The sequence below is a fragment of the Vulpes lagopus genome, chromosome 16, assembly GCF_018345385.1.
Source record: "Vulpes lagopus strain Blue_001 chromosome 16, ASM1834538v1, whole genome shotgun sequence".
Classification (NCBI taxonomy): domain Eukaryota; kingdom Metazoa; phylum Chordata; class Mammalia; order Carnivora; family Canidae; genus Vulpes; species Vulpes lagopus.
In genome coordinates, this window is record NC_054839.1 from 56,565,543 (window position 1) to 56,581,556 (window position 16,014).

A 16,014-nucleotide genomic window follows, 5' to 3' on the forward strand; every position below is an offset into this window, starting at 1 on the left:
TGATCCTGGAGACCCCAGATGGAGTCCTACGTCAGGCTTCCTGCATGGAGCCTCATTAAAGTAGGAAGACAGTGTATCTAATTAAGTACTTTCCTTATTTTTAAAAGCATTATCTCACTGAATCCTCACCTCAACCTTATGAGGCAGTAGCACGCATATTTTACAGTGGAAGAAATAGAGGCTCAGAGAAAACAAACTTACTCAGGGTCTCACACCCTGTAACTGGCAGAGCCAATATACAAGTTCCTGTTTGTATAACTTCAAGGCTTGTGCATCTTCTAATACAATGTAACTCAGGAAAAACAGACTGAGAGCCCTCTAAAGCTACATTTTTTTCTTGAGGAAATGTTAATTTCATGAAAGGATAAATGTGAAAACTAATTTTTAAAAGTGGATGGGGAAAGACATCCCTATTAAATTTGTTTCATAAATCTTGTGCACCACAGAATTACTTTCAAGTTAATTAAAAAGAAATCTGCTCTTAAGTGGCACTAAATAAGTGAATTTTAACAATCAAGAATTTGTAATTTGTCAGTTTTGAAAACATTTTTAAGAAGGACTATTATTATAATAGTGGAAAAACTTGTTTATGAGAAAGAATCTAAATTAGTTAATGTACTAACTTAACTCTACATTTTGAAAAAATTATTAAATTTAAAATGAAGAGAGTTTTAGAAGGATCTCAGCTCTTTCGCTGGCTGGCTCTTTTATACGAAAAAGTTACTGCTGATAACTAGAAAAACAGTAAGGAAACAGGATTTGAACAACACTATGGATCAACTGACCTAACAGGCATATAAAAAACACTCCAGCCAACTATGGTAGAACATTCATTCTTCTCCAGCGCACATGGAATACTCTGGAGGACAGACCACATTTCAGACCATGAAATAAGCCTTAACAAATTCAAGAAGACTGAAATCATACAAAGTATCTTTTCTGATCACAATGTAGAAAAACAGAACTCAATTTGCATAAGTAAAAACCTGCAAACAGGGATTTTTAAATATTATTATACTACAACTTATTATTTAAGTAGGGAAATAAAGAGCATATTTTGTTGAGTACTTTGCTTACTTTTTAAGTATTATGTCATTTAATCCTCAAATATATGGAAATTAAGCAGTACACTCTTAATTAGTCAAAGGCCACCTCACAAGGGAGATTAGAAAATACCTTGAAACAAATGAAAGTGAAAACACAAATACCAAAACTAATGAGATGCAGCAAAAGCAGTGCTAAATTTTATAGCTATATAAACGTGTGCTTTAAAAATAAGATCTCGGAGAATCCCTGGGTGGCTCAGCAGTTTAGTGCCTGCCTTTTGCCCAGGGCGCGATTCTGGAGTCCCGAGATCGAGTCCCGCGTCAGGCTCCCAGTATGGAGCCTGCTTCTCCCTCCTCCTGTGTCTCTGCCTCTCTCTCTCTCTCTGTCTGTCATAAATAAATAAATAAATAAATCTTAAAAAATAAAAAAAAATAAATAAAAATAAGATCTCAAATCAACAACCTAATGTGACACCTCAAAAAACTGCAAAAAGAACAAATGAATCGAAAGCATAAGGAACTAAATAATAAAGATTGGAGCAGAGATCAAAATAGAGAATAGAAAACCAACAGAAATAATCAACAAAACTAAGCTGGATTTTTTTAAAAGATCAACAAAATTGACAAATCTTGAGCTAGATTTTTCAAAAAGGGAGAAGACTCAAATAACAAATCAGGAAAGTGGGGTCAATACAACCAATGTCACATGAATGAAAAGAATTGTACTACAGTATTATGAAAAACTATATATCAGGAAACTGAATAGAAACAATGGATAAATTCCTAGGCATACAACTCACCTAGACTGACTCATTTAAGAAACAATAAAACTGAACAGACCAATAATGAGTAAGAAGATTAAATCAGTAATTTAAAACTTCTCCAAAAAGAAAACCATAGGACCACATGGTTGCACTGGAGAATTCTATCAAACATTTAAAGGAGTTAACACTAATCCTTTGGAATTATTCCAAAAATACTAAAGAGGAGAGAATACTTCCAAGTTTATTCGGTGAGGCCCTGATAGCAAAGCCTGAGATAAACACTGCAAGAAAACTATAAATATTCCTTTTTGTTATTTTTTATTTTATTTAATTTATGGTAGTCACAGAGAGAGAGAGAGAGAGAGAGAGGCAGAGACATAGGCAGAGGGAGAAGCAGGCTCCATGCACCGGGAGCCTGACGTGGGATTCGATCCCGGGTCTCCAGGATCACGCCCTGGGCCAAAGGCAGACGCTAAACCACTGCGCCACCCAGGGATCCCCAGACAAATATTCCTGATGAATACTGATGTAAATACTCTCAACAAAGTCCTAGCAAATCAAATTAAATGAAACACCATGACAAAGTAGGATTAATTCCTGGAATGCAAGAATGGTTCAAGAATTAACAAAAGTCACACGATCATCTCAATAAATGCAGAAAAAACACTTGACAAAATTCAATATTTTTTCATGGTAAAAACACTCAACAAACTAAGAATAGAAAGACACTATCATAACATAACAAAGCAATTTATGAAAAGTCCATGGCAAACATCATAATCAATGGTGAAAGACTGAAAACATCTTCTAAGATCAGGAACAAGGTAAGGATGCCTGCTTTCATCTCTTCTATTCAACGTGGTATTAGAAACTCTAACCAGAGCAAACAGGCAAGAAAAAGAAATGAAAAAGCATCTAATTGCAAAGGTAGAAGTAAAATTATCTTCATTCACAGATGACAGGGTCTTATATACAGGAAACCCTACAGATTACACATACACACACACCTAGAATAAATAAATTCAGCCAAATAGCAGGACACAAAATCAACACAAAAAACTAGTTGTTTCTATATACTAATAATGAATAATCTGAAAAAGAAATTATGAAAACAATTCTGTTTTACAGCAGCATAAAAAAAGAATATAGGGGCAGCCCTGGTGGCGCAGCGTTTTAACGCCGCCTGCAGCCTAGGGCATGTGATCCTGGAGTCCCAGGATCAAGTCCCACGTCGGGCTCCCTGCATGGAGCCTGCTTCTCCCTCTGCATGTGTCTCTGCCTCTCTCTCTGTGTCTCTCATGAATAAATAAATAAAATCTTAAAAAAAAAAAAAAAAAGGAATGTAACACTTAGGAATAAACCTAACCAAGGAATTAAAAAACTTACACACTGAAAACTATAATATAAAACATCACTGGAAGAAATAAAAACAGTGGAAAGACATTCCATGCTTATGGATTAGAAGACTTAATACTGTTAAGGTGTCCATACTACCCAGTGACCTATAGATTCGACATACTCATGATTGAAATCCTAATGGCATTTTTTGTAGAAACACGATCACACAAAAAATAATACAGAATTCCAAGGGACATGTAAATAAGCCAAAATAATTTTCATATAGAGGAAGAAAGTGAGGGGGTTAAACTTCTTCATTTTAAAACTTGTTAGAAAGCTAAGTAATCAAAATAGTGTGACACTGGCATAAAGACAGAAAAACAGACCAGTGGAGTACTAGAGAGGGTCCAGAAATAAATCCTTGCACCTACGGCCAAATGATCTTCAACAAGGGTGCCAAGACCACTCAATGGAGAAAAGATAGTCTTTTCTAAAAACAGTGCTGGGAAAACTGATTATCTACCTGCTAAAAAATGAAGCTGGAGCCTTATCTTATACCATGTACAAAATTAACTTAAAAGGGATTAAAAATCTAAGTGTAAGATCTAAAACTATAAAACTCCTCCACAAAAAAGCATAGGGGAAAATCTTTATAACTCTGGAGATGGCAACAGTATCTTGAAAATGACACCAAAAGTTCAGGCAACAATAACATTGGCAAATGGTACCACAATAAATCTAAAACCTTTTGTGCATCAAGGGCATTATTAACAGGGTGAATAAAAAGACAACCTATGACAAGGGAGAAAATATTTACAAATCATATATCTGATAAGGGGTTAATATTCAGAATATATAACAGATTCCTAAAACTCGAACAAAAATCAAATAACTCAATTAAAAACTGGGTAGACCACTAAATAGATATTATTTCAAAGGTGATATACAAATGGTCAACTGTGGGACCCAGGAAATTTAACAAAATCCCCTACCCCTGGACAAGCAGAGGAGGACTGACTCCATTTTGTGCTGCACCTGCCTTGTGCTGACCTGCTTATTGCTTAGGGCACTGCCCCACCCTAGTCAAGTCCAGGGCACACCCTAACTGGAAATCCGGCTCAGTGACAGGCCAGTTCAAATGGATACTTTAGGGTAAAATGTAATTCAATAGGCCACCTGCGAGTGGACCAGCATGACTGTGCAACTTTCTGTGTATCCCATTGGCCACTGGCCCCTATAAAGTTGCTAAGCCTCTTAGTCTGGGGGTCCAAGTCCCTGCTCCGCTGTGTCAGGTATACTTGGACCCAAGCTCGAGCTTGTAAATAAACCCTCGTGTGTTTGCATCGGTGTTGGCTCCTTGGTGGTTTCTCAGATTCGCAATCTTGGGCATAACACAATAAATATATGAAAAGATGCTCAACATCACCACTCATCAGTGAAATACCAAGTCAAACCACAATAAGAAATCACCTCACCCCTATTAGGATGGCTACTGTCCAAAAAAACAAAAAACAAATGCTGGTGAGGATGCAGAGAAACTGAAACTTGTACACTGTTAGTGCAACTATAAAACAAGGCAAGTGGTATGGAAAACAGTATGAAATTTCCTAAAAAAATTAAAAACAGAACTATCACATGATCCAGCAATTCTGGATCCAACACTTCTGAGTATATATCCAAAAGTATCAGAAGGATTTTGAAGGGATACTTACACATCTGTGTTTACCACAGCACTATCTGCAGTAGCCAAGAGGTGGAAGTAACCCATATGTCCAACAGGGGAATGGATATACAGACAATGGAATATCATTCAGCTTTAGAAAACCAGGCAATCCTGTCACATACTACAACATGGAAAAATCTTGAAGATATTATGCCAAGTGAAATAAACCAGTCACACACACACACACACACACACACAGGTTCCGTTTATGTGAGGTATCTAAAATAGTCAAATTCATAGAAACAAAAAGTAAAATGGTGGTTATTAGGGGTTGGGGAGCTGGGGGAAGAGGGAAAGGGAGTTGTTTAATGGGTATTCAAATGAATTTCGGATGCACAAGATGAAAAAGTTCTAGAGATCTGTTTCATGACAATGTGAATATACTTATTAACATTATAAACTGTATACTTAAAAAAACGATTAGGATAGAAAATTTCATTATTTTACTATGTTTAAGGTAATGTTTACTGAATTATCCCTAACTCAACATGGGAATGATTAAATACACATACACAGAGTTTTAAAATGCTAAAAAAAGCTTCTGAAAATTGAGTATTTTAGATTCTACAAAAGATTGTTAAAAAACAGACAATCCTACTTACCTTGGCTTGTCTCTTTTTTCTCTTTGTCTTTCAAAATCTCGTCCTCTGTCTTTTCCATCTCTTGGTTTTTCTTCTATTCTATCTTTTACTTTATACTTTTCTTTATATTTTTTCCCCAGAACAATATCTTCCTGTATAGGAGGGGGTGGGCTAGGAGTTCGAGGTCCTTTCTTTTTACTCTGGTTGCCTTTTGAATTCCTGAAGGTAATACAAAGCTATCATTACGGGTCCAAATACTTTTGGAAGGTCAAATGGGTATTTTTTTTATTTTATTTTAACAAAGGACATTTAAAAAACGGGAGCATTCCTTGCCTTTTACTATTTTATGTTAGTAATCAATATCTAGAAAAAAACACAGAAATGAGCAAATTACTAAACTTGCCGCTTCTATAATTTTAAAGGGTAGTTATCTGAGAAAGTGAAGTAGGAAGAGATTCTTTCAGAAAAAGAAATAATAAGACAACTGCAAGAACTGAATGTTTTTTTAGCTTATACAGAAAAGTAGATGAAGAAAATAAAATCATGTATAATTAATTGCACTTCCCAAGGATAACCCTTGCTAACACCTTGGACACATGCCCATACTTTTTCCATGTCTCTTCCCCCTCCCCTAATCCTATTTTAATATTTTGTAAAAGTTTCTGTACTAAACATAGCATGGGATTCTTTTCTAGGACAAAAACTGGATGTAGGTAATTATTTTTATAGGTTGTCTCAGATTTCATTGCATAGATATGCTCCATAACTTCTTTTAAACAGTTTCAGATTGCTAAGTTTTTTAGGTGGCCTCCATGTTTTATCATAACAAACCCAAAATTACATCGTTTATAAATGAAATCCTAAACACTGTTAATAAACATTCATTTAAATCTGAGTCTTGTTTAAGAAATCTTAATTCAAAGATTATAAAAACAATCCTCTAAAATCTAGGAATTTTACCTTTCATATTTAATCTACCTAGAATTGATTATTATGTATGTATTTGATTTGGCACTTTAAATAATTTTATCCAAATGGGGTAACTTTGACCCCTTATATACTAAAAATTGTCTGTCTTTACCTCATACCTGTACAGTCCTTTGAATACAGTATTAATATCCTTTTCCCTCAGAGCTCTATAAATAGTTACATTATCTTATAACATTTAGTGTTGCAGATGAAAAATACAGAGTGTCCATTTTTTTCCCCATGCATGTTACCCAGTCTTTCAGCTGGGAAGATTATTCCCATTCTTCCTTGGAAATTAAAAAATTCACCAAGATATATCTAGGTTTTTTCTTTCTTTTTTTTTTTTTTTAAACCTCCTCAGGAACGCAGTGAACCATTTCAGTCCGAAACCTTAAGTCTTTCAATTTTTAAAAATTTTTATTTCATCAATTCTCCAAATGGCCCAAGTCTCTCTGGTTAGCTTTATTACAGTTAAGGCATCTCCTGGATCTCTCCCCTCCATGTCTTATTTTTTTATTATTTCCATCTCTCCTTTTGCTTTCCAATATCCTAAATATGTCTTCAAATTCAGTAATTCTTTTAAAAGCAGTATTCATTCTCCTTGTTCTAAATTTGGGAATCTCATTCTGCTATTTTCAGTTTTTTAAAAATTGTTTTTCTCCCAAAATATCTTTGTTCAGATTGCTTTAATTTTTGTGTCAACTGTCTCATCATCTCAATGCAATCATTCTCTCAAATTGTACTAAAATTATGAATTTATCATTTAAATTTGTTCTTGTTTTTTGCAACACTGAGTGTTTAGTCTGGTACTGAGTTTTGAAGTAGCCCTCTATTTTCATGGACCTGGTAAGTTTTCACCAGTCATTTCACTTTTAGTTTTGATAAATGATGACCTCAGTCTAAATCCTAGAACTTGCTTCCTGTAACCCTTCCTGTCTCTAATCCCATGATTCCTTAGCTATGAAAAGGTATAAAATCAACAGACCATGCTGGGCACTCAGAAACTTTAGCTCTCTTAGTCCTTTATCCCTATTTCTTTTTTTTTTTTTTTTAAATATTTTATTTATTTATTTACGAGAGACACAGAAAGAGGCAGAGACACAGGCAAAGGGAGAAGCTGGCTCCCTGTGCGGAGCCTGACATGGGACTTGATCCCAGGACTCCGCGTTCCCACCCTGAGCCAAAGGCAGACACTCAATCGCTAAGCCAGGCATCCTATTTCTTTTTTTTTTTTTTTAATAAAGATTTTATTTTATCTTATCTTATTTTTTTTTTTTTTTGAGAGAGAGAGCGCAAATAGGGAGACTGGTAGGGGAAGATGGAGAAGCAGATTCCCCACTGAGCAAGGAGCCAGACATGGGGCTTGATCTCAGGACCCAGGATCATGACATGACCTAAGCTGAAGGCAGACACTTGATAGACAGCCACCCAGATGCCCTATCCCTATCTCTTTTTATCCTAGAGAGGGCTAACTATGCAGCAAGTCAAAAATTACTAATGCATGACCAAATCTATTTTTCACCTTTGTCCTCTACTAGGAACCATATTAGCCACATACCTTATTATATATTTATGAGATGACTCAAACTCTTAATGTATCTATCAGGTAAGTGATAAATGCCTGCATTTCTATTTTTCACTTAAAAACAAAAACAATAGTTACTATCAAAAATTATTTTATTTTAAACATAAAATAATAGAGGAATTCTTAATATAAATTATATTTTCACATTACTTCCTATGACAGACTAGCTAGGTGTTTACTAAATTTTGTGATTGGAACGGTGTTGAACCATGACTGACTCTTTCCAGACTTTTTTGAAATCAGGTATGGCCAAATGACCAAGTTGTGGCCAAAAAATGTGAGTAAAAGTGATGTACACCACTGCCAGGCCTAACTAATAAAAGACTCTCATACTCCAGGCAATTGTAAATTGTATAGCCAAATAAGAGCAATATTCCAATTAATTTTTTCTTTGCCCATTCAATTTTTTGATGTCTGTAACACCCCAAGTGGAGCCATGTCTCAAGGAGCCTAGTTTACTGCATCTCTATGTTGAGGAGAGCAACCAGGATGCCTGTGTGGCTCAGTGGTTAAGCGCCTGTCTTCTGCCCAGGGGCATGATCCTGGAGTCCCGGGATTGAGTCTCACATTGGTCTCCCTGCATGGAGCCTGCTTCTCTCCCTGCCTGTGTCTCTGTCCGTGCAACCCCCCCCCCCCATGTCTCTCATGAATAAATAAATAATAAAATCTTAAAAAAAAAAAAAAGAGAGAGCAACCTATTAATCAGAAACACCCATTTTGATTTTACTTCAGTAAAAATGTATTTATTTACAGAAATAAACTTCTGTAGCATTAAACTCACATTTTGGGAATAAGCTATTACAACAACCAGGGTTATAGTAATACACTCACTGAAGTACAGAATTTCTTCACTTTACCTTCAAAAATAGGTGTAGTTGGAAATCATACTTATGTTACAATATAGGGTTTCCAAGTACCTTCCAATTACAGGGGGCAAGATTGGTTTCATACATCCTGAAGTCAACACGATCTTTCAACATTTTTTTGAATCAACTAATTATTCTTTAGTGGCACAGAGCCTACTTTCTATTTGTGACAAAGAGCTCACTTATCTACTTCTACCATTTTTAGATCCTTTCTCTTTCCTCAAAGCTATTTCTTTTGAACAGCTTTTGACTTCCTTTGTACATCTTTGTACAAAAAGCTATAAAGAAAAACTTAATAAAAACTAAGAAACCAAGTAGATGGACAGACAGATAACACATTGCTAATTCAAAGCCATATTGTATCTCACATATCTGCCTAAAGCTTGCTATCAGGGTATATCTCACAATGAACATCAAAGAAAACTGCCAGCTGTCAGGGAGAAGTATGAGTTTCAATTTGTCTGTAATTACACGGTCTACTCAATATGATAACAATGTAAGACCAAGGAGTCTGTTTACCTGAGTGTCACCTCAGTTGATTTACTGGCATTGGCTAAACCACCATAGTGAATTTTAACTGAAATTCTAATCCTTACTTTTTGCTTAATATGCCTTCAAGCAGTTTACCTATGATTTAGCAATGAAACCAGAAGCTAACGATCTGACATACTTTACACACTGTAAACTGTATGGCTAAAGAAATGCTACACTCTAATGTACTATTTTCCAAGCTTTTCTACTTCAATGATTAAATTAATGGTGGATCCTAAAGTCACTAATATCTTAGAATACAAGAAATGTAGTAGCTAAATCAAGGTAATTATTCATGCTAAATACTAAGAATAAATGAATTACTAATAAAACAGTAAGAAAAGACTGCATGAAAAAGGACGAAAAAACTAAGCCTCATCTAAACAGTTAAAAGAACTTTCTACAAAGAGATTAGATTTCAAATACTTTATAAAAAGAAAGGATAAGAAAGCCAAAGAAGGATATTTCTGGTAAGCTGGTTTTCAGATTATTTGTTTTGTTTTTGTTTTTCCAGAAATGGAAAGAATTCAGGGATGGTTATATAAATGGTTGGCCAAGAGGATAAAGAATAAGAACAAATGGAGTGGATCACATCACTCTACAGTTCACTTCTTCCATATTTCTTTGCAACATTTAATTTACCTAATCCAAGGAGCAAAGGAGACAATCACATCAACTTTACAGAGTGCCTTATTACAATGTAAAGCTCTATGCAAAGCAAGTGCAGTGGGGAGAAAAAAACAATGAACCACCAAGATCCCAATCTTCAAGGAGCTTAAATTTAACAGATTGTAATACATGTATGCCACAGATAAAATACAAAGCAAATAGTAATATTAAGAGGGAGGTATAAATAAAATTGGATAGATATACAAAAGGAATAGAAATTTTGCTCAGTAAAGATAAATGGAAAGATTTAATGAAAAGACAGAATTTGAGCTAGACATTGAAAAATTGAAGGTGCAACAGAGTAGAAGGAAGACTGGACAAAAATATTAAGACTAAAAGATCAAAGCATAAATGTCATCTTAAAAAAATCTAAATTTTATTTATTTTTTTTAATATTTTATTTGAGAACATGAGAAACACATACAGAGAGAGAGGCAGAGACACAGGCAGGAGGAGAAGCAGGCTCCATGCAGGGAGCCCGATGTGGGACTCGATCCCGGGTCTCCAGGATCACACCCTAGGCTGCAGGCGGCACTAAACCGCTGCGCCACCAGGGCCGCCCAAAAAATCTAAATTTTAGAGCACGTGGGTGGCTCTGTTAGTTAAGCGTCTGATTTTGACTCTGGTCATGATCTTGGGGTCCTGGAATGCAACCCCACACTGGGCTCCTCGCTCAGTGGGGAGTCTGCCTGTTTCTCTTCCTCTGGCCCTTTCCCCTACTCAAACGCACACATTCATGTGTGCCCACTCTCAAATAAATAAATAAAATATTTAAGAAAAATTTTTAAAAAAGAATCTGAATTTTACTCAACAGAATGGAAAACCATTGAGTTTTTCTATGGCATAGTATATTAATGTTCTTTCAAGATTTCTCTCACAACATCTGTAAGATGAATGGGTTGACGTTGCTGAATAAAATGTTTATGTGTGTAGGGATGTGGGCATTGGATAAAATAAAGTTAGTAGGATATAACAATCTAGGCAGAAAGTAACTGGAGTCTAAAATATGGCTAAAGCCTCTAAAAACTAGGAAGGAAGAAGACAAATAAGAGTTTTATTGTGGGTTCAAACAGTTGCCAACTAATATGTTGGGAAGAGGTTAGTTTAGGTTTTTATCTTGAAGAATATTCATGTATGTGCTTTAATTAAAACAAAATTTAGGGATCCCTGGGTGGTTCAGCAGTTTACTGCCTGCCTTCAGCCCAGAGCGTGATCCTAGAGTCCCGGGATCGAGTCCCGGATCAGGCTCTCTGCATGGAGCCTGCTTCTCCCTCTGCCTGTATCTCTGCCTCTCTTTCTCTCTCTGTCTCTCATAAATAAATAAATAAAATATAAAAAAATAAAATAAAATGAAACAAAATTTAAATAGTACAGAATAACAATAAATGGAAGTCTTTCTCTCTTAGTCCCTCAATGTAATCATATTACATCATTTCTATTTTTATTTCCTCAACTGGCTACTGGAATAATTCTAAACAATATCTTCATTCTGCTATGTATATGCTATGAAGAATCTAATCTCATGACTACATGCACAAGGAGAAAAAACATTCACTATGTGTAACTTGTAACAGTGAATATCTGTAAACTGAAATGTTCAGTAGGAAAGTAAATATATAAGTACTCAAGTGAAAAAAGGCTAAATACATCAATATAAATATAAAAAATAGAAAGCTGCAGAAGCAAAGCTTTATTATATAAGTATTAAGATCAAATAAAAATAATACATATGAAAGTATAAACACACTTGTACAAAAACCAAAAACAAAAAATTTGAGAGGGAAAGACAGGATATATATATGTATTATGTTTTATTCTTAAAAAATAAAAAACTGAAGCATATGTAGGTGGGACAGAGACATTTTGTTTTACTGTTCTGTATAACTTTCTTAATTTTGAATTGAAACTTTCATTTTATAGTTTTTTTGGAAGAAAAAACTTACATTAAATACTGAATGTATTGTAAGTACCCTTTTGTAATCTACTAATTCTTTTAAGCATTGTTTCAGAAAAAGCGATTTCATTTTGACATTATTTACCATCCTACTGACCTCTGCTGGTCCAATAAGGGCGAGGATACTGCAGTTGTCTTCCTGTCTTTCTTGCTTGCTGAAGATGACGACTTAGGGCTTGATTTTCGCTTTGGAGATTTGCTTGATTTTCTCAGAGAAGGTGACGGAGATAATTTTGATCTAATCACTTCTGGTGAAACCTTTTAAAAGTATTCAGTAAGTCAGTTTGGAAACTCCTCCAATTATGGCTGTTATAATCAACAACAAAGCTGGTATTTCTAAAGCATACCAAGCTTCAGATGAAATATTAAGGGCTATTATAGCCACCATGTATTAATCTGATTCCTAAACATTTGCTTATAACCAATGTGATAAATAACTGCCATAACATAATATCAATAAAGCAAACTAAAATTATAAAACTTCAAAATATCCTCAGAAAAATCACATATTATACTCAAATAAATTGTATCTCTAAAACAAGTATTTGAGAAATATCTTAGGCTTAAAAAATAGACGTACATAGATTCAAATCCTGTTCAATATTAGCTAGTGATTCTACACAAGACAACCTGTTTAATCACCTGTTCAAAAGCAAAAATATTTATCAAATAATGTGAACATTAAATGACTAACATATATGAAATAGTTGATATACAATAATTTGATCAGTGTATCAATATCCTAATACAATTTAAGATAGATCAAGCAGCTAATGAGTTCTCTGATCACATATATTTCAATAAATAGCATACCTCCTTTTTAATAATAATTTCTTCTCTCTTGTCCATGTTTTCTTGTTCCAGCTTCATTAATTCCCTCTGTATCTTCTGACGTTTCATTTCCAATGACAACTCATGAACATAATCATAATTAATATCTCCATTGTCAGAATCTTTAAAATAAAAATTCCATTACTAGTCAGAAACTATCAATTTTCTATACCAAAAATTAGAGAAAATTTTTCCACTAATTTTTTATACAAATTAAAATGGTAGATTCTTTCATTAGAATAACACACTTCTAGGGATGCCTAGGTGGCTCAGTAGGTTAAGCAACTGACTTCAGCTCAGGTCATGGATCCCAGGATCCTGGGATCAAGCCACACATCGGGCTCCCTACTCAGTGGGCAGCCTGCTTCTCCCACTCCTGCCTCAGCTCCTGTGCTTATGTGCACACGTGCTTTCTCTGTCAAATAAAAATAATTAAAAAAAAGAATAACATACTTCTCAAAGATAAAAGAAATATATACTGTTTCTATGAGGGATTAAAATCAGTATTGTTTGATTCTCTATGAAAACCCAACAATTTTAAAATTTCTGAGTTTTCTGAAAGTGGTTTTGAGTTGCCTGGGGGTTGGGATTTTGGTTGGGAGATGGGATTTTAAAAGATACAATTAAAAGCTCACATGTAAATTATAAATATTAAAGATACCAAAGCCTTCAATATTTCATGCTAAGTGTGATGGATTTCATTATCTCCTTTTTTTTTTTATGGATTCATTAGTATTAAATGAAGGTTACATTAGGTGTCCTACATTGCTTCCATATTCTTTTATTAGTGACACAAATGATTTGCTTCTAAACTGAAGTTTGGTAATTTTAATATTAATGTGTATAGGAGCTAATGTCTGAAGGATCTGTAACATTTCCATTATAAGGGAGGAGTACTAGTTCCTTAGATTAAAATTGTCCATCTCCTCAAAAGATCTGATACCAGGTCTTTATTTCCATTCACCTTTTCCAATAAAAAAAATATGATAGCTGGTTAAGTGGGGAACAAAAAAAGAAAGAATGGTGTGCAGAGCTATTTCATCATGATATGTAGAAGTTTTCAGTGGCTATTGACACTGCCACCCCACCTCTCACCCTCTAAAATAATTCCATGAAACCTAGAGGAAGGAATTTCAGTGACTCGTATCCTATCATTGTTCTATCCTATGACAATGCTGGACTTGACTGCTTATGAACTGAAGTGCCCTCTCAAACTATACTTTTAGCACTGAGGATCACCATCCCTTAACCTGGGGTAAAGAAATAAAATGAAGAACTAAAAGGCAATGAAAACAGATAGTCCTACTTGATTGCTTGAAGCACAAAAAAAAAAAAAAAAAATGAACATCATTGTCATGCCTAGACCAAATATGTTAAAATGCCAACTATCCATCCATTTTTATGTCTGGGAACTGAGAGAGTAGCTACACAGCCTTTAACTGTGTAACTAAATTGATTACTCATCTGCTCTTGGAAGATAATTTTTCAGTAAATACAGAAAATAGACTAAATCACATTTTTCATTCAGAAAGCAATTACTAAATATTTAAGGACATAAAATTTCTACTAGATAAAATGACTGGACATACTGAATTTTTAAACATTTTATTTATTTGAGAGAGAGAGTGAGCATACAAGCAGAGAAGGGAGGTAGAGAGAGAGGGAGAAGCAGACTCCCCACTGAGCAGGAAGCCCAACTGGGGATCAATCCCTGGACCCCAAGACCATGACCTGAGCTGAAGGCAGATGCTCAACTGATTGAGTCACCCAAGTACCCTAAGGAAGTGATTTTTAGGAACATAAAATAGAAAAATACACACAATATGTAAGGCTGACATTCTTTATGTATAGAGAGTTCTTACTGATTCAATGGAGAATGAGCAAGGACACAAATAGGCAATTCACAGAAAGAAAAAAATGCAAATGATAGACAAACATGACTTTTTCATGTATTAAAGGGTCATTTTTTTCCTAATTACAATACTAAGTATTAGCAAAGGTACAGATAAAAGGTATGTTCATTTTCTGAAGGTAACAATGTAAACTAGACATATATCTATCTTGGAAAGTAATTTGGCAACATGAGTAAAAGCCTTGAAAAGACTCATACCCTTTAATATAATAATTTTGCTTTCAGTAATCTATTTTATGTAATAATCATAGATATATAAAAAGTATATACATATGAATAAAAATTATAAATATTTCCTTTTGTCTTTAACATATACATTTGATTAAAAGTCTGAAAATTTTTTTTAAAGATTTACTAGACACACAGTACTACACTAGTTCCTATGATAAATAAATAAAAGGAAATTTAAATAACCAAATAAAAAACACAGACTTGAGGGTGAAGGATTGGAAATATAGGAAGCAACAAGATAATGAAAAGTTCCGTACAATAAGAATTTGTACTTGATCCTGAAGGAAATGGGAAATCCAAATTTTTAAAAAAGATTTTATTTATTGATTTGAGAGACAGAGAGCAAGCACACGTGCATGCACCAGCAGGGAGAGGAGAGAGAGAATCTCAAGGGGACTCCTGCTCAGTGCACAATCCTAAGATCCCGACCTGTGCCAAAACCAAGAGTTGGAGGCTCAACTGACTAAGCCACCCAGGCAACCTGGGAAATCTGAATTTTAAACAGAAGAATGAAGTCAAGCCATTTATTCTCTCATAAGAGCATTTTGCAACTCATGGAGTGGAAGAAGACATTTGAATTCATGTATCTGATAGAGATCTTATATCCAAAAAATATAAGGAATTCTTAACAATTAAAAATAGTTAATACAACAGAATAGGCAAGTCTGGGACACATAGTTTATAAAACGGATTGTACAGTGGTCAATAAATGTGAAAAAGTTCTCTTTTATTAGCCACACACTGAAACCACAATAAGAGGGTTGCCTGGGTGGCTCAGCGGTTGAGCGTCTGCCTTCAGCTCAGGGCATGATCCTGGGTTCTGGGGATTGAATCCCACATCGGGCTCCCTGCATGGAGCCTGCTTCTCCCTCTGCCTATGTCTCTACTTCTCTCTGTGTGTCTCATGAGTAAATAAATAAAATCTTTAAAAAACAAAACAACCACAATAAGATACTAGCACACAACTCCAGAATAGCTAAGATGAAAAAGACAAAGACAGACCATATGAAAAAC

At 34.7% G+C, this 16,014-nt stretch overlaps 1 protein-coding gene across 2 annotated transcripts in view; it reads right to left on the reverse strand.

Moving 5' to 3' along the window:
* The window catches only part of ZC3H13 (zinc finger CCCH-type containing 13), a 91,825-nt gene that overhangs the window by 51,535 nt on the left and 24,276 nt on the right, over positions 1-16,014 (reverse strand). For both annotated transcript variants that reach the window (XM_041731018.1, XM_041731019.1), the window contains exons 6-8: positions 12,840-12,979; positions 12,124-12,284; positions 5,474-5,671 (exon numbers count right to left, since the gene is read on the reverse strand). In XM_041731018.1, the coding sequence (XP_041586952.1) occupies positions 5,474-5,671; positions 12,124-12,284; positions 12,840-12,979 (499 nt within the window). The remainder of the gene's footprint in view (positions 1-5,473; positions 5,672-12,123; positions 12,285-12,839; positions 12,980-16,014) is intronic.